General features: G+C 46.7%; 7 protein-coding genes across 7 annotated transcripts; 3 read left to right on the forward strand and 4 right to left on the reverse strand.

Moving 5' to 3' along the window:
- Nucleotides 1–756: 756 nt before the first annotated feature.
- On the reverse strand, nucleotides 757–2643 carry BDW47DRAFT_119655 (HET domain-containing protein; the record flags this gene model as incomplete). Its single annotated transcript, XM_024815378.1, has 1 exon — nucleotides 757–2643. One exon carries the CDS (start codon nucleotides 2641–2643, stop codon nucleotides 757–759), a length of 1887 nt encoding a protein of 628 aa, XP_024669360.1.
- Nucleotides 2644–3000: 357 nt separating this feature from the next.
- On the reverse strand, nucleotides 3001–4971 carry BDW47DRAFT_119656 (putative acyl-CoA oxidase; the record flags this gene model as incomplete). Its single annotated transcript, XM_024815379.1, has 6 exons — nucleotides 3001–3518; nucleotides 3572–4143; nucleotides 4197–4346; nucleotides 4415–4534; nucleotides 4600–4798; nucleotides 4848–4971. The coding sequence occupies 6 exons, from the start codon at nucleotides 4969–4971 to the stop codon at nucleotides 3001–3003; spliced, it is 1683 nt and encodes a 560-aa protein (XP_024669361.1).
- Nucleotides 4972–5606: 635 nt separating this feature from the next.
- BDW47DRAFT_128280 (substrate-binding domain of hmg-CoA reductase) lies at nucleotides 5607–6728 on the forward strand (the record flags this gene model as incomplete). Its single annotated transcript, XM_024816828.1, has 1 exon — nucleotides 5607–6728. The coding sequence occupies one exon, from the start codon at nucleotides 5607–5609 to the stop codon at nucleotides 6726–6728; it is 1122 nt and encodes a 373-aa protein (XP_024669362.1).
- Nucleotides 6729–8042: 1314 nt separating this feature from the next.
- On the forward strand, nucleotides 8043–8825 carry BDW47DRAFT_110677 (uncharacterized protein). Its single transcript, XM_024813779.1, has one exon. The coding sequence runs from the start codon at nucleotides 8068–8070 to the stop codon at nucleotides 8809–8811; it is 744 nt and encodes a 247-aa protein (XP_024669363.1). The 5' UTR covers nucleotides 8043–8067; the 3' UTR covers nucleotides 8812–8825.
- A 340-nt stretch (nucleotides 8826–9165) lies between these two features.
- BDW47DRAFT_110678 (Zn(II)2Cys6 transcription factor domain-containing protein) lies at nucleotides 9166–10905 on the reverse strand. Its single transcript, XM_024813780.1, has 2 exons — nucleotides 10668–10905; nucleotides 9166–10611 (listed from the first exon to the last, which is right to left on the reverse strand). Exons 1-2 carry the CDS (start codon nucleotides 10794–10796, stop codon nucleotides 9466–9468), a joined length of 1275 nt encoding a protein of 424 aa, XP_024669364.1. The 5' UTR covers nucleotides 10797–10905; the 3' UTR covers nucleotides 9166–9465.
- Nucleotides 10906–14320: 3415 nt separating this feature from the next.
- On the reverse strand, nucleotides 14321–14968 carry BDW47DRAFT_119659 (cytochrome b5-like heme/steroid binding domain-containing protein; the record flags this gene model as incomplete). Its single annotated transcript, XM_024815380.1, has 3 exons — nucleotides 14321–14584; nucleotides 14672–14838; nucleotides 14893–14968. 3 exons carry the CDS (start codon nucleotides 14966–14968, stop codon nucleotides 14321–14323), a joined length of 507 nt encoding a protein of 168 aa, XP_024669365.1.
- A 268-nt stretch (nucleotides 14969–15236) lies between these two features.
- Nucleotides 15237–16973, forward strand: BDW47DRAFT_133557 (cytochrome P450; the record flags this gene model as incomplete). Its single annotated transcript, XM_024817864.1, has 3 exons — nucleotides 15237–15375; nucleotides 15443–16134; nucleotides 16252–16973. 3 exons carry the CDS (start codon nucleotides 15237–15239, stop codon nucleotides 16963–16965), a joined length of 1545 nt encoding a protein of 514 aa, XP_024669366.1. The 3' UTR covers nucleotides 16966–16973.
- Nucleotides 16974–17654: the final 681 nt, after the last annotated feature.

Here is a 17654-nt window from a genome sequence, read left to right on the forward strand (position 1 = left end):
TGAACGGCACTGGAGGAAGCCTCCATGCAGGATGAGTGGTGGAGATGGAGGTACAAGACATCCCCAACCAATAAGCCTGGCCACATTTCACGCCGTCGCTGCAGGTCGTTTATTCCGGTGTCAGAGGATCTACATTTAGCTGTCGGCTCCATCTAAGGAACATTCTGGAAATGCAACTTTTGGTTTGATTGACCCGTCCCTGCTTCTTCATTCTTGCCGCCGCTATAGATTATAGATTGGTAACAACGGATGACCGTAGATGACAAAAGGGTCACAAAATCCACATCACTCAAATATCGGTGTGGCGGAAACGGTCCTCTCGGTGATACCAAAGGGCTCTTGAATAGACTAATGAGCACGAGCAGAGGAGTAAGTAGACTGACCCGGGGCGATCGGACCCTTAATTTACCCCAAACGGGCTGGATTGGCTGGCGCGATCCTCGGTGGAGTCGAAAGGCCGATCTCTGTGGGATTCGCGACCGCCGTTGCAAGATGTGCAGCAGAGAGGCTACTGCCGGATGCAGATGCCCCTCACCCTCCGCGTTGTTGCCTATTCTACTTGAGCGACGACCATTGGCCTAGACCTCATGGTATTCGAAGATAGGGGTTACAAATAGAGGTCGGTGACGCGACAAAACGCGTGTGGGATGCGGACGCGCGCCTCAGGCAGCGGCTTCAACAGCGTCGGATGGATCACGCGATATGTACACATTAAGATACCAAGATATAGGATGGTGTCTATGGCTGAGTCAATGACTATTCTAGAACAAATTCCTCAAAAGGTCTCCTCTGGGTCTGGTCAGATACAGGATTCGGAATTTGTTCCTCATACACCCCGTCCACCACGGCCTGCCCTACCAACTGGTACCGACTCGCTGGCTCGGCCTTGCCACGCAACACCAGAGGCTCACGGGCCCCCGAGGCCACCACCACCAAGTCTTCGTCCTGAACGCCAACACCGCTGATCCCAAACCCATCAGTGCCGTCGGAGGTGAGCACTCGGAAAACAGTCTTGCTGGAATTGCAACGCAATTCTTCCTCCAACATTGCCCAACACTCGCCGATGAGCCCGCCACCACCCACACCACCAGTCCACCCCTGGACCATCTGTTGCAAGGTTTCCGCAATCTCATCCATCCCGAACTGGTAGCATATCCAGCGATGTGAGAGACAAGCTCGCAGGAATCTCTCGGAGAGACCCGATGACATCCAGATACTGTTCCCGAGCGCGTCGGGCGACTGGAAACATTCCCAGATCTGGGATGCGACCTCACGCTCGTCCGAGCTGAACTGGAAGAGAAATTTGCAGCGCCCCACGGGCCGGGCCCAGAGATGCAACGTGGCAAGGTCATCCAAAACCCGAGATTGATGGGGATCGATGGGCGTCGTCAGGGATTCGTCGGGGCGGAGCAAACTATATTGAGATTGGCGTGTCATTCGGCACGCTTCCCGAGTAAAATCGGGTACCCACGACGGGAGCGACTCGTCATGGATATTATTCGGCCGGACGGGGAAGAAGCGGAAGATCGCTGGACCCATCTCCCGGTTGAATATAAACTCCGTCGTCTCCCGTAGCACCTGCTGTACGGGCTTTTTGTAATCAGCGGGATACGCCTGTTGGGCGGCTGGCGCCATCCCGTACAGAGCAAAGATCTTGTCCCGTGGATCGCGGCAAGAATGGGACGCTGTTCGGGCCATAAGGTCCCCAAGAGGCTCATTTGGGATCTTACTGAAACGATTGCGTACCAGGTAATTCCGCCCAGCGTGGTTGGTGAACATGCCGTACAGGGCAGAGTCGGGTTTGGGATTAAAGTTATTGGCCTGCTCGTACTGCGACCGCGCTCGCTGATCATGCTCCTTGCGGAGCCGAGTCTTCCGTATGATAGCGACTTGTGCATCGTCCAGTTGGTTGCTTGCCTTATCAGTGATAACCGTGCTTTTGAAGACAAGGTTTCCGCACATGCAGATCGGGTCGTGTCGCGGTAGGTGATACTCCTGGTACGTCCACATGCGGGTCCAATATGGAAGATGAATCAGGTGTTTCTTCCCAAGACAGGCATCAAGCGTGGCTGAGTTCTTGTTGTATTCCGTGTTGCGACTCCACCAGGCTTTGAAGTCGAGTTTCCACCAGAAGAGTGTTCTGCTGTTGACTTTTCTCTGGGTATACCTCTCCGTCCAGGTAATGCTCCGCTCGAGCTGTGGTGTCAGGTCCCCCAGATATGCCACCACGCGGTTGGCCTTTCGGTAGATCTGCCCCATGAGCGCGACCTGTACATTCTTCTCATCAAGATCTCCCTGGTTAATGCAGATATAATCAACCCACATCGATCGGGGCTTTTCTCTCTGTCGGAGATGATGTAGCGCCGTGGCGAGATTAGCGGTAACTGCGAAGGGATGCCCATCCAAAGTGATTTCATGGTTCCCCTTGGTCTCATCACCACCCCAGACATAAGAAAGGGCGTCAAAATGCTGCCGTTTCTTCAATGATACGGTCGCCAAGGAACATCGCACTTTCTGTCCCGTACTTTCGGGCATAATCGTTACAATCCGAACTTCCTGCTCTTCTTCGCGTAGCAATTTATACTGGAAGCTTGTGGTTGTTATCCCATCAACCCCCCCCTTCAATTGTGGCTGACTGTCCATGTCAAGTAATTGCAAATATAGAGTGTTATGGAATATGGTCAGGACGAAGACGGTTTGATTGTCATGATTTATATGAGAGAGATCGAGACAAACCCCAAGAGCCTCAACCTAGATGCACCGTCGTGGGCCGGTTGACCTCAGGATCAGCCAGCGCGGGGCTGACGCTATCTATAAATAGTTTCTCATTTAGTGAAACTATTGGCCCGAAGCGTGCTATGGCGCTGTTAGCTCCGTGACCTTCGAGATGTTTACAGACGGAAGTCAGCGTATATTGAGTCATTGCATTCACGTTCTATATCAACAAAAAAAAAAAAAAAAAAAAACCAAGCAATAATCAAGCTCGGCAAATTGAAAGCTTCACAGCTTGGAATTTTTGGGCATGTCCTGAGCCTGTGTGCCTTCCCGTGTCTCCAAGTGGTCAACAAACCCTTCCCATGAATCCTCTGAGAGAATTGGCGCACTGCAGTAAGGCTGCGCTCCAGTCCGATCGAGTAACTTGTCGAGCTGCGGTAACACGGAATCTAGTGCCTGCGCCTCATCCCCAAACATACTTTCCCGACTAATTTTGGCATGTTGGACATACCAGCTTGGGTCGTGCAGCATAACGCCAGTTTTGAATAAGTGCACTAGATCCCGATCGACGCCCGCCTTTAGAGCGGCCTCGTAGGCCAGACGATGACCAATCGCCTGTACTATAGGCTGGCACCTTGGTAGAATCAACGAGTTGAACTCGCTACCCCTGTGACCTCCTGATATACCCTTCAATAAAGAACGTGATTCCTCTAGGAGACCCATTTCATGTTGAGCTAAGACGTCTTTAGAGTCCTTCGGAGGTGGCAGCTTATATCGACCGACCAGCAGTTCGGTTCCGAGCCCTAACCATCAAGTTGAGAATAAAATAGACAAACCAAAGACTTGTAGAACTTACTAATACTTAGGGCCAAAGTATCCCCTTCAGCGATGGAGATAGCGTGCGAGTCTAATAGTGATTCGATGATGTGGTTCTCTGCGTATAGTCCGCGTGCACCACACCGTTCTGTAAGAGAATATAAAGCCGAATGGGTGGCTTGAACCACGACAGCCTTAAACGCCGCTACAATTCCATATCGTACAGCTGGTTCCAGAGTTGGATCTTGGAAAAACGATATACTCTCCTGTGTATACGCTTCCAAAACCGCGATCGTGGCCAGTGCATGCAGTATGGGTTGTTGCTGTGTTCGAAGTGAGATTATGGAAACGGGCTTATCCTTTGATCCCAAAATTTGACGCTTGATGCTGTATTTTCCTGCAACAAATACAGACCTTTTCAACATGGGAGTGAGGCCCATCGTGAGTGCCAGAGACCCTACGCCGATGCGCCCGGTTACTGACAAGAAATTGTTGCGTTCGTTTGCTGGCATTTCGAGGGACCCAAGCAGTGCTGAGAATGGCAATTGGACATGAGAGAAAGTGGTGATGGTATGATCCAAAGGCTTCGACCCAGTTCGCACAGGAAGCATTCTGAAAGAAAGCTGTTAGTTTTTCCTTATGAAACCTGGACTGTTCAAACAAACTTTGCTGTTACTCCGGCATGCATAGTTTCTCCATTATTCAGCCAGACAATGAATGGTCGAATTCCTCTGGCTTCGCCTCGCACAACGAGCCGGGCAAATACGACCGCTACTCGAGGGAAGCCTACCCTAGGCCAGGTTGGTGGCATAATTCTTGGGAATTGTTAGCAAACACATGAGCTATGACCCCAAAGACCCTAATAATGACCCTGGTGTCTTACTTAGCAGCATTAAAGTTGGGCGTGTGAAGGTCAAAGTCGCCATTTGGGAGTAGTGTTGCCGTTGTCTCTAGGTTGCGTGCATCTAATCCATGACCAACCTCTGTGAGCATATACTGTGCTCTGGCAGCAAGGATAGTTAAGTTAGTATATGAGCTTGATTCAACTTGATTTGGTCTCATACTTACGAGATCTTAAAGGTGAGGATATCCTCCAACAGGGGCCTATACTGCACATTGTTTGCAGCAAACGGTGCCAGCGTTCCAGCGGCAAGATTGAGTTGGATCGTAACGAGGGTATAAGCAGCAAAATCGAAGGCAGCGATAAAATCTTGGTGCAACTGCCAAAATTTAGGGGACAGGTTAAGCACATCGTGGATCTTCATATCTATCTATGAGTTAGCAGCAATAGTTCATCCCACCAATTGTAAGCATACCATATGCTTTGGCCACTGCATGAGCGCGCTGATAGCTGATGTTGATTCTCTCGTCAGAATTGATTGGATCTGTACGCAACTTGAACGAGCCGATCTCGAGAAAGTTGGAATTCGGAGAAGACATTCTGGTGCGGATGTTATCAATTCCAGTAATAACACTAGAAGGCAAATGATATATCACGACTAGTTCTTCGATCTATCCAAAATCTCGTTGTCGCGTACAAATCTTATACTCCACACCCCGGAGAGTACAGTTAGCTCGTGTCATTGGCATACCAGGGTTCGGCTTTGTCCTAATTAGTTTCAGTCCGGTCGTCAGGATGGCACTTGAGTATCTAATTACATGTTCGGACAAAATTGGCTAGGTAGGTTTTCTGATATACGGCTCCCAAAATATTGATCCCGTCAAAACAAATTAGCGTTTCTTCCGCTATTGGGGGGGGAGGGGGGCAAGTAACCCACTGGCACCTGTAGGTGAGCGAATAACATGAGATGCCTCAATCGTCCATGTGAATGTTCACCCTTGATTACTTGTATATGCATGCTGTGCTGACGGACATACCTCAAGAGGTAACAACCGGTTATGCATTCATAGAGGTTGAAGACTAGCAAGTTTCTAGAGGAGTATAAATTGCTATGGTCTACGTCAATTCTACATACAGTAAGCCTCCAGGTCTACCCTTATCCAATTTTGAAACCAAGCGTCTCGCAAAATACAGCACAAAATACAGCACTTATCCCATCTCAGACGGTAGTACCATGGCGCCAGGGGCTATGAAAAAATTCGACCATTTCCTGGCCGACTTAAAATACATCGCCCCAGACGATTCCCATGTCTCCATTGAGAATTTTATCGGCTACGCCTCCGTGCCGCTTGGATTGGCGGGACCTCTGCGCGTTCACGGACTGGATGGGGCTCCTGAAGACGCCTATGCTCCCATGGCCACGACCGAAGCTGCCATTATCGCCAGTTGCTGTAGGGGATGCAAAGCACTGAACTCGTCTGGCGGCATCCACTTTTCTAGTCTAGGTCAAGTCATGTCCAGAAGTCCGGTGTTCCAGTTCGATTCGCCTCGCGAGGCGATCCAGTTTAGTCGCAGACTTCCTGAATTCAAGGATGCTCTGGCCAGATCTGCTGAAGCAACTAGCCGTCATGCCCGCTTACAGGACCTGACAAGCTATATCACCGGCTCTGATGTGTATGTGCGCTTCAGCTTCACGTGCGGTGATGCAGCGGGGCAGAATATGGTTACAATTGCTACGCAACATGCTTGTGATTGGCTACGAACCACGTTTGCTCCAGAACTCAAAATCAGAAATTTCCTTATTGAAGGAAACATGGCACCGGATAAGAAACCGTCGTGGGGCGCTGTCGTGGCACCCAGGGGAGTGGAAGTCGTCTCATGGGCGGTACTATCCGATGCTGCCTGTCAAAAAGTCCTTGGCTGCACGGCAGAGCGACTCTACAAGACCCATCGCCTCTTCCAAGAAGGTGGTATTCGAAACGGCCAATTCGGATCTAATGTCAACACGGCCAACGTCGTTACCGCAATTTTTATAGCAACCGGACAGGATGTTGCTAGTGTTGCCGAAGGAGCTTGGGCTCATCTCATTTGTGATTACGACTATACTTCGAAGTCACTGAAGATCAGTCTGTACATGCCTTCGCTCGCAGTCGGTACGGTTGGTGGCGGAACAGGGTATGCAACGCAGCAGGAAGCATTGCGTATCATGAACTGCACGGGTCCTAATAGCAAATCCCGATTAGCGGGCCTCATTTCCGCATTCGCTATTGCACTGGAAATTAGTACGATAGCCGCAGGTGCCAGTGATACCTTTTCTGCAAGTCATCAGAAGCTTGCTCGGAAGAACAAGATTTAGTCAGAACCCCATCTTGAGGATTTGATACATCCAGTGGCAGAAGCTTTCTCTTTTATAGCCTCCATCTCCATCTTTACTACTACCAAATTGAACCTACCAGTATTTTTGCACTATGTCTACACGGAGGGAAAGGTGGAATTGTCGGAATCATCAAGCTACCATGTATTTATTATAATAACGATGCGCACATGATCAGGGCGCCAGGGAGGATTTGGCAACTGGCAGGAACTACGGCAGGAATAGCTTCATTTTGGCGAAAATCATGGGGAAATATATATTTTGGTGTCTCCTAGTCTAGAACCCCGGGGCTTCGGCCACCGACGACTCGGAAGGATCCCCGAAAGGGCGATATACTCGAGGATAATGCATCTCTCTCTCTCTCTCTCTCTCTCTCATATAATATCTTGTTGGGGATATCAGTCAGGTCAAGCCGCCCCAGACTATCGTCGAGTTTTTGGTGTAGTGGCCAAGATATATCAGTGCTATGATAAGATATGCATTTACTTTTTGGACCCCCGAGTGCCTCACTGATTTGACGATGTTCATAGCACCTGCCCCCTCTTCCCGCTAAACCTGATCTGTCGTACGTAAAGATGGGGTGTGTAGATAGGATACCCCGCCGCGCGTGCAGGACGGCTGAATTATCCGGACGAGTGGACGCCATCCAGCCTTTTCATCATCCAAGCACCTGGCCAAGTAAAACAACTTTTAACCAGGCAAGCCTTGCCATAATATCAATCCAAACAATGGTCTCCGCTATCGTATGTCGTCACCCTGATACTATACTGAACGCGTTGCGAAACTATGAGGAGTGGTTGTTGTCTTTTAGTGGGGCTATTACGTAGTGCGTAAACATTTGGGGTGCTCAGCTTCTGTCCAGGGAATTCCGATTCGCCTGATCGTCATGTTGAAGATCTTTTGCAGTGCCCCAGCAGCCTGCAAATTGTCTCGTATGGGGATGGGACATGCAGGGATCTACTACATTGCTTTTGGAATGGGCCTTGCCACATGACTATGGATAAATCCGTGGGTGTGGGTCGTTTGGAATTCACACGCCCTCTATAAAATAAAAAAAACAGGTTCCAATGTATTATCGGAACTGCCTATTTGGTGTTCGTGTTTCAATATCTTACTACCGAAGGACACGAATATGGAAGGTCCGGTGCTGGGTAGCATATTACCTAAAGATTATGATACATCGCACTGCGTGCATGTATGCCGGGGTCATCTTTTCAGCGGAGATTATTATATATAAAAGTATCGAAAGCTTGTAAGCCTCATAGTCTACACCCACTTTTCCAAGATTTATCGAGTCCTGGTCCAAAGCAAACGGAGAAACATGCAAAGCAGTCTGATACTAAACAGGCGAGAAATGTCACTACCTGCCACGTCTAGACATCCCACCACGGATATAGCGTGGATCGCGTGCGGCCCCGTCGCCCTGATTTTTTTCTTGATCTTCTTGGCAGCTTCTCATTTTCTGCCCCCCATAAGTCCCAAATCTTCCCCGATATCGATAGCCGACCATTATCGCTCAAACGAAACTGGAATGGAGGCTGGGGTTTACATCCTGGTGGTGGCATCTATTCTGTGGCCAATGTATTCCTTCGGTCTAAACAACTTCTTAAGCAATATCCCGGACATCAATCCCAACATTCTCTCTCTACAGAGCTCATGCGGCGCTGCAGCTGGAATGTCACTGGCAGTAATCGCACCGTGCTTTGGGGCAACGCTGTACCGGCTCGAACGGGATCCGGCTCTGACCCAACTATTAAACGATCTGTCTTGGCTTCTATTCACATTGGTTACAAGCCAGTTCGCCACGCAGGAGTTCGCTATCTCTGGTGGTATTCTGTCAGACACGCGTGCTAAGCCATTGGTTCCTCATTGGGTTGCCTGGATCAACTCCTCGCTTACTCTCACTTACATTCCCGCATATTCCGCTCATTGTGTGCGCAAGGGACCTATGGCCTGGGACGGTGCCGTTACGTTCTGGCTTCCAATTGCTGCTATTGCGGTACAAACGGGTCTCCTATGTTTTTACTTCTGGATGTATCTAAGACAACATACTGCCCGTGGATAATAACTTACCGTTATGGGCTGCACAGGAATCATTATCATGGGTGTCTCTTTTGAAACGTTACGTGTGCAATTTTCCAAACATGACTTGCTATACTTGTCGCGTGCCATGTTTTCTAAAATGATAAGATTAGAGTACTCTCGTATCGTCCTTTGGCTCACTGTACTTTGATAGAATTTCTATTATCTGACCTTAGTCAAAGAATAGATAGTACCACACCACAATTCCATAATATGTTGGATATATTGCCCGTAATAGTTTTAATGAAAGATGCCCAGCAATTTAAATTACTTAACTATAGGATTTTTTACGTATACAACGATCTTCATATGCAAGAGTAATTAAATTCATTGATTCTTTGGCCATCACCCCCTTGAGACCCGGCCCGGCCCGGTCCAATAGCGCTGACAGCGTGCCTCAAATACGGCCAATCATGGAAGACCATGTTCGTCAAGACTGTAGAGGACTGATCATCAGTGAAAAAAGGAGGTGAGATCAGCATCTGGTAACAAATATTTGCAATGGTCCAGTCCCGAATCGCAGCAAAATACGTGGATCTTGGTGGTGCATAGATTTGTCCAGATCAAGTTGCCAGCCATTCCTCTGTGATGTTATGGGCTGTTTATCAAAAGCTAACTATTGCCGACATGAAATTCCCTAGGCACTTCTTGATAGCTCATGAAGCGCGATGAGAAAGGTAGACGCACTCTCCCCCGCTTTAGACACCTGAGTGACTGCGACCCGACTCGGTCCTAGTCGACTCCTCAGCAATTCCAACATCTGTTGGAGCTCAGCTAGATGCATCGCACTGGCCTCACAAACCATCGTATTCCGTAATCTAGGACATTCGACTCGGTACCGTCCAAGCCAGATAGCACTCTCCAGGACACCGCCTGTTTGGCAATTTTCCCATAGGATCTCCTTCTCCCCCCAAGTTCGACTAGGAAATTTATGATCCCGCAGATGTACGCATGAATGATACACATGCTCTGCAATAGTAGCTAAGCTCTGTGAGATTTTCGCGAGGAGGATCGGATTATCAAAGCAAGCGGTACATGTCCTGCAGGAGATAGTCTTGTTGCAAATACATACGGCCGACCTCAAGCATAGCAGGTGTATATCAACCCCTACCTGGCCAACCTCTTGTAGACCCAGCTGTTCTAGTAGTTCGACGAGATTTGGAAGGCAGGTGCAGTCTGCTGTGCAGTCGAAGCCGCGGTTCGTCGAAATATGGGTGGAATCGGGGCCTGCAGATAAAGTCGTCCCACCAGCAATCGAGGAATCTGTGCCTGTTACGGACGGCTGCGAAGGTATCACAGCAGAGCTAACATCCAACCCCGAGAGTTCCATCCCATTTGTAGTGGCGAAATAGACATCCAGCTCTGGAACCAAGATATCTTCTAGAGCCAGTGGATCCGGTGTATCAAAAGTTAGCAATGAAGCTGTATCCATATCGCAGGCTGTTATGTTTCCAGTGGCATCGTGTCTTTGAGATGGTAGCGGTGCTGGTGGTAGAAAGTCACTGCCCCGAGCAGATGGCACTGATCTTCCCTCGGACGGCTGTGGATAGACACCCGTGGAAGCCGTATTTGTGCTTGGTTGTTTTGGGGAATCTGATCTTAGTCGAGGGGCAGGACGATCAGTATGCCCCATTTTCAATATGGAGGTCTCAGGCGATATTGAAGACCGACGCTCCGATGATCTCGCTCGCTGGGTTCTATTCGGGGTGTTCATCGTGTATTTGCAGACTGTGGATGCTGCTCGGCATCTGCCACAGCCCCCTTCTTCGCCGGTGCACTTTAGCTACACAACAGAAAGGCTGGTTAGTCGGATTCAAGTCAAAGCATAGTGTGACCTGCCTTGCGAGTGCGGCACCGATCACAGGCAACCAAAGTATACCCACGAGCATCTTGCCCCGGAGGTTGTGTGGAGAGATTGAAGTGCTCGTAGTCCTTGGTGTCTTTATTGTAGCGGATAGTACCAAACATGTCTTGCGCAAAGCATCCAAATCTTATTCACTGCCACTAGTGATAAATAACCTGACCGCTTGACCCACTGATGGTGCTGGCTGCAAGATTGTCATTTTTCTGAAGAGAGACCTGGCCCTGGTTTTCTAGACATCAGTTTACCGGTAGCATACAGTAGCACCGTTTTTAGCTTTCTAATTTATTATACAATCTCCACCAAACTGCCAATTTGAGAAAAGCTTTGAGATACTAGATGAACATTGTACAGTGATCCCTGTTTGAGCTTCACAGCCTTGATGATGTCATATGGGCTGTAGAAGCCAATCAGATCTTATATATATTGCATGACGCAAAAACATCTGTACAACACTGAATCCAGGTCTGATGCCCAACATTTCACCAGCCGTCTAGCTGGGCTAACAGGAAATTATCCCTGTCATTTAAAGTTTAAAAAATATTGTTCCTTGCTTCCATCCAAACATTGTGCCCTATTAATTCCGATATCTACATCACACGACAACTCCTAAGGCCAATCAGGCTGCGTGCTTTTGAGCCAAAATGGTGGAAACATCTTCGGATAAAGGTTCCATGCATAAAAGTTTTTCTCCACTCACCCCAACGGGTTTTCGATTTCTTAAGTTCGACAATCATCCTGTGATGCATGGCTTGGACTGCAACCTTGAATAAACCCACAGTTCGAAGGTATAAGGGTCTGAATCACCACACCCACATTGGTCTGCAAATGAAGTAGGGCTTTTGAAACCCTAAACTATATATCTAAGTGCTTAACAGTTTCAGACTTGAATTACATACCATACAGAGAGCAAGTAGAAGAATATAATTCAACTACAATGTACACCCCTGCTGGACAAATGTTTACTTAATATGACTGAGCCTCCTTAGGAAATATATCTAAGATACAATGTGTTACACTTAAACCCTGTCGTTATATGCTTATATGTACTGGGGATTCTTGCAAGAAGTGAGATGAACGGGCAAGCCCTGAAAGACTCGTGTTATTGTCCCCGACTCATAGTGAGGGGTGGTCACCTATTGAGACTAGCAATGTCTAGCTACAATCGCAGCTCTAATAATATTCAGCTGAACCGAGGTAAACCGCTGGTCTATTACGGATGTCGGATGATGACAAGCTGGGGTGTATCCGCGTGTGCGAACAAGGGTCGTGAATCACCCTTCAAGGCAAACTCCGATGTGTCTCTATACTTATTAAATGAGGTATTGGGAGACTGCACCACCAAAGTCGAGCTTGGTGACAGGTGTTGTTTTAATACGTCGATATTTGCCATACCCTATTAATCTTTATGCTGGTTGATAATTTGTCAATACTTGGCAGGGGAAGATAAAGAATTTGTCATAAATCTAGATCCGTGATTACATAGGTCTTCATTGGAATCTGGCTCTTTTTCGGGGGGTTTGGAATACTTTCATAGCTTACGAACCATGAAGGTGCTTGCACTACACGGGATAGGTTCCTCAAGTGCATTGCTAAAGAAGCAGCTCGCACCTCTTATAGTCTTGCTGGGGCCAGACTACGATTTCATTTTCTTTGACGGAGGGGTCTGCTGTGGAAAAGGACCTGGTATGCATATCTCCCTCAATAAATGATAAATCCAACGTTAACACTGGTACAAGGCGTCCCAAAATGGTACCCGGGGCCATACTACTCGTACTTGGATGATCATTCACCCGCCGAACTTGTCGAAGTCCTTGGGAACCTGAACACTTTCATCGAATACAATGGACCATTTGACGGCATTCTGGGCTTCAGTCATGGGGGTGCCATCGCAGCTTCGTACATACTGGATCGCCAGATGCGACAGCCCCGTCTACCCCCCCAGTTCAGCTTTGCCATCTTCATCTCTCCTGCCGGTCCATTTTCACCGAACACTTGGCTTCTTCAGGACGAGATCAAGGGACTAGTCAAACACTCATCGCCGGAATCAGATTCTAGTATCTTTTCGGGGAACTTTGACTACCGTGAATCTGTGGAGCGAACCTTTCTGCAGCACCTTTCCCTATACCGTTTAGTTTATGATAGGTTGGGAATTACGAAGCCGGTCTTCAAGCTCGATTTCTTTCACACCCATGATAGTGACGCTGTTCCCCGTTTCTTGCACCCGTCGTTTGTGAAAGACCGTATTGATATCCCTACAGTACATGTCATGGGCAAGAGAGAGATGACGCATATGCGGCAGCTATCCTTAGTGGTCCAGGATATGTGTGATGGATTACTTATGCGGGCTCACCAGCACCAAGGGGGTCATAGTCTTCCGGTTAAAGATGAGCTACGGGAGCTGGCATCGTCAGTTGAGTGGGCGGCGAAACAGGGTATATCCGGGTCTAAACTTTGATATATTTAACTATTGTGATTCGGTGGCCGCAAATTCAATATATATCATTCTAGTCTTAGTATAGTTGTGTTTGTGGGGTGCACAAAACATCTTCACAAAAACTCTCTTCTCTATAAAATTTAACCATCCATATATCTATATAGTGTGGAAATGGGGATGAAAACGCGTCCGAAAGGATGAATTTGATGATACTCAGAGCTATGGAAAAGTTGCTTGTTAGTTTAAATCACAAGATGAAAAAACAGTGAGAAAAGGACTGTGCAAACGCCGCGGTCAGCTGAAATGCCAACTGATTGCAGTCCCTGCCACATACAGGCTTTTTATATACATGTGAATAGGGGCTTCAATTTTTAACTACGCAGACACCTGTCTCTACATGTCTCCTATCCTTCTTTGCTTCCTTTTTTCTGCATGTAAATACCTGTATCTATATATATTCTACTTTGTTTTCTTCCTGATTATTTAATCATGTTACGTGGATACTTATCTTCATGTTTTCGTTTTGAACTTTTTGTTTTTACTTTTTGCTCTAATCATATAGACTTGTTGATATATATACATATATGTATTTACTTTCTTTTACAATTAGATAAACACATCTAACATATCTCAATATTTTCAAATGACTATATCTCTTCTCTTCCTTTATATCTTCTAATATTTTTATATTAAGTATCTAAGATAATCATAATCTTTTAACTAATACAGGTGACTAGCTTTATTCAGGCTCTTTAGTTGTCAGTGACTAGCAATTCCAGAAACAGTGATAAAATCAAGTATAATGGAACTCTCTCTCTCCCTCTCTCTCTCACACACACACACACACACACATCCCCATCTATATGGTTTAAGCGCTTGATTGTTTCATGATAATTACTGCCTGATGTCTATATGTATGTATCAAATAACTAATAGTGTGTTCGTCTTTGGTTACTCAATGCGTGAATAATTGTTTGCTGGTGTATTGATCAGGTTAAGCCCTATACCAAATACTGGTCAAGATTCGGGATTTCGGGTGTAGTGGCTGAGATTGTTTCATGAGTTCAAGCTATATTTACAATCAACTCTCAGCCTATGATAAAAGGTCTCTCCAAATACCAAAACAGCATGACATTTGTTCTCGATCCTCAAATATATAGCAGATGAATAATATAGTACATACATCCGTTGGAACTAATATGGGGGATACTGGAACGCCCCTTTGCCATGATTGAATAACATGTTCCTGATGGACAATCCTAGAGCACCCCCAAGAGCCACAGCGACCGCGAATATCACACTTACTGTAGACCAAGACCAGTTCCCCTTATCAGTAGGTTTGTTGCCAGCAATATTCCAGGTATAATGTAGCAGTGTAATGCCACAAACCATCACGACGCCTGTACCCGGAAGCAGTCTTCGAGTGGAGCCTCGTAGCGAGGTACCGGTCTTTGTAACCTGCGGTGAATATCTTAAAGGGGGAATGTTTTGTTTCTGTGTCTTATTAGTTTCCGTAGTTCATCAAATATATAGGAGATTTTGTACCTTCACCCAGTTATCTAGGGTTCCAACCCGCAATGCGTTTAATTTGCCTTGAGCATTGTCTGAATGACCTGCGTAGTCGAAATCTTCCGTGGCATCCGTTCCAGCGACCTCTTTCAACACCTCCTGGCCCCCTGGATGATCATCGAGATAACTAGACACGTCATAGACTAACGCAAGTTAGACTCTTCTGAATGAACCCTAACATGAGCAAAGTAACAGACCATTTCCGTGGATGGCTATCCAGGCATTCCGTGGTGTATTGTGTTCAGCAACCTGCTGCAAGGTGAAAGTGTCCATCAGCCTTATAGATGTTAGAATAATTTTTACCCAGGGATAGCGGTCTATTAGAGGAAGGAGACGTAGGAAGTAAAGCAGATAAGTTATATGAAACTAGAACCCTCGGATAATCTGTTGGGGTATCTTCCGTCGGCCACAACCCTAATTAGGAAGGCGCCGAAGGATCACATATTTACCAATCTTATTTATCTGCCTATACCAGCCCATTGCTAATCAGAGTCTAACAGCTGTGTTATTTATTTTTTTGTATATCCATTGATTCGGCATTATGACAACCAGATGGTTTTACCTAGTAGCGGGCAGCACTTCAGGAGATAAGTGTCTATCGGTGGATATCTCAAATATGAAATCGTTGGACGACCTGAGGCGTGGCACTGCCGGCATGTTCTCAGTGGCAGTTCCTGACTGTAAGTGTTACTTCCCGCGTGCGATACGTTTCTGCCAAATCACAGCGACTAAAGTAGGACAACCCAGCAATATCATTCCACAGCGAGTCTGGCCTCCTGTCTAGCATCAATGAGATTGAACAGACTAGAAGCAAGATCGGGGTCTGTGTGGATAACCAGGCTATTCGCGAACCTGCTGGCCCGCGGGAGATACCATTTGTTGGGAATTATTTTGAGATTCATCCCGACCACCTTGGCAACCATGAGCGTCTATTTCATCGGTATGGGAGTGTCATCAAGACTGTGGTCATGGGGAGGACCGTCTACCTTACCAACGATCCTCGGGTGTCGGAAGTGGTTTTTGGCGAGAACGAATTCTTCACCAAGAAGACCTCTGAGCCGAACCATCCCCTCTACTGGATCAGTGACGTTTCTGCCCTATTCGCAGCTGATACTGCAGCAGAGGGTGTTAAACTTGCTCACAAGTTCGTACCACCCAGCATGTCCCCCAAGGCTGTTCAACACTACATGCCAGCTATGCGACAGGAGATACAAAGTTCTTTCAATGTCTTTGACGCACTTGATGATCGCCGCCAGTCTTGGAATGCCTATCAATACATGCTCAAGCTGAGCTCACAGGTAGTAAGCAAGATGGTCCTGGGATTGGATGTGGGTCATTTCCACACGCCCGATACACAGCTTCATGAACTTGTTAGTGTGGTGGGAGAGTTTGTTGTTGCGGTGAGGCAAGCTTCTCTCAGCTTCCCGTGGCTCAAATATGTTCCTTTCAGCCCTGCTTATCGGCTTTCCGCCATCAAAAAGCGCATGTCCTCACTTATGCACCAAGCAATTGATGTTTGGCCGCTTCCAGGAGCAAAAGATCTACCCATTTCTCAGGCAGCGCTCCAATCAACCTGCATCGCAGACTACCTTAAACGGGCCGTTGATGACGGGAACCAAAAATTACCCGACGAATATATTCCGTCCAATGCCCTGCTTGTCCTTGCGGCAGGTATATCCACGACGTCTTCGATGCTCTCCTACCTTCTCTACTTCCTGGTCAACTACCCAGAGACGCAAACAAACATCCTCCAAGAACTGATAAACAATAATGTAACACCCGAAAATTGCTGGACTTATGACACAATCATGTCTCTACCCTACCTTGACGGTTTCGTGAGAGAAGGGCTCCGTCTTCATGGCCCAGCGTTCCAACCCGCGCGCAACGCAAAAACGGATGTTGTTGTACCCGGCGCCTACCGAATCCCTGCGGGTGCTGTTGTCAACCCGCTCTTTTCATCGATACATCGCAACAAGGAATATTGGGAGAATCCAAGTCTGTTTTACCCCGAGCGCTGGTTCTCATCAAATGTGAAGAAGCACCGTATGGCGTATTCGCCATTTGCAGCAGGACCCCGTGGATGTGTGGGCTTCAATGTTGCTCATATCGAGCTGCGGATGATTCTGGCCATGCTAGTTTTCAGATATAAGTTTATCGACATGTCACCTGATCCTGTGGTATACGACCATGAGTATTTGTTGGAGAGACTTGTGAACTGCTATGTTAGGGCTAAGAGAAGGACAGCATGGCCAGAGAAGAATCCCTCATAAATTTCAATCAAACAAGCTGCCGAAATTTGATTTGGTTGGCGGTTGAGCTAGACGGGGGGATTTCTACATAGTTATTGAATGTAATTGGTTTTTCTTTTTGTTTTGGAAATGCCCTAATAGGCATATTTAAAGTAAACTGTTAACCAGTAGACAAACCATGACTAGAACTAACTACATCCTATGATTAGAATAATCCTAAACTTTAGAATATAGTAAATAAAGGACTCCTAATTCTATAACTTTAATTAAAATTTCTATATCTCTAATAGTTCTTATAGAAGAGTTATTAAAAAAATAATAACTTATTATTAATATTTATAAGAACTCTAATAGGCATATTCCAGGTAGACATAACACTTACTAATACTTGGTTGTAAGCGGCGGCGTGCTGATTAATGTGGGGGTTGGGATAGACGTCATTTGGGCGGCTAATCCCCTACTTGTTAACAGATGTCTCTATGAGATAGGAGGAACACAAGCGGAGGGGTAGGTGTATTAGTATTCAAAATAAATCACTTATCTCTCTTGAACAGTGATTCTCCTGGCTATTATATATAATAAGATCTCTTTAATTAGATATTAGCTATATATCTATCTATAAGTTAATTCTTATCTACTTTTATCAAGCTAAACTATTAATCTCTATTTCTAGTTATAATAATTATCTTCTCTCTTTAAGATATCTTGAC

Source organism: Aspergillus candidus, assembly GCF_002847045.1.
Source record: "Aspergillus candidus strain CBS 102.13 unplaced genomic scaffold BDW47scaffold_48, whole genome shotgun sequence".
NCBI lineage: Eukaryota > Fungi > Ascomycota > Eurotiomycetes > Eurotiales > Aspergillaceae > Aspergillus > Aspergillus candidus.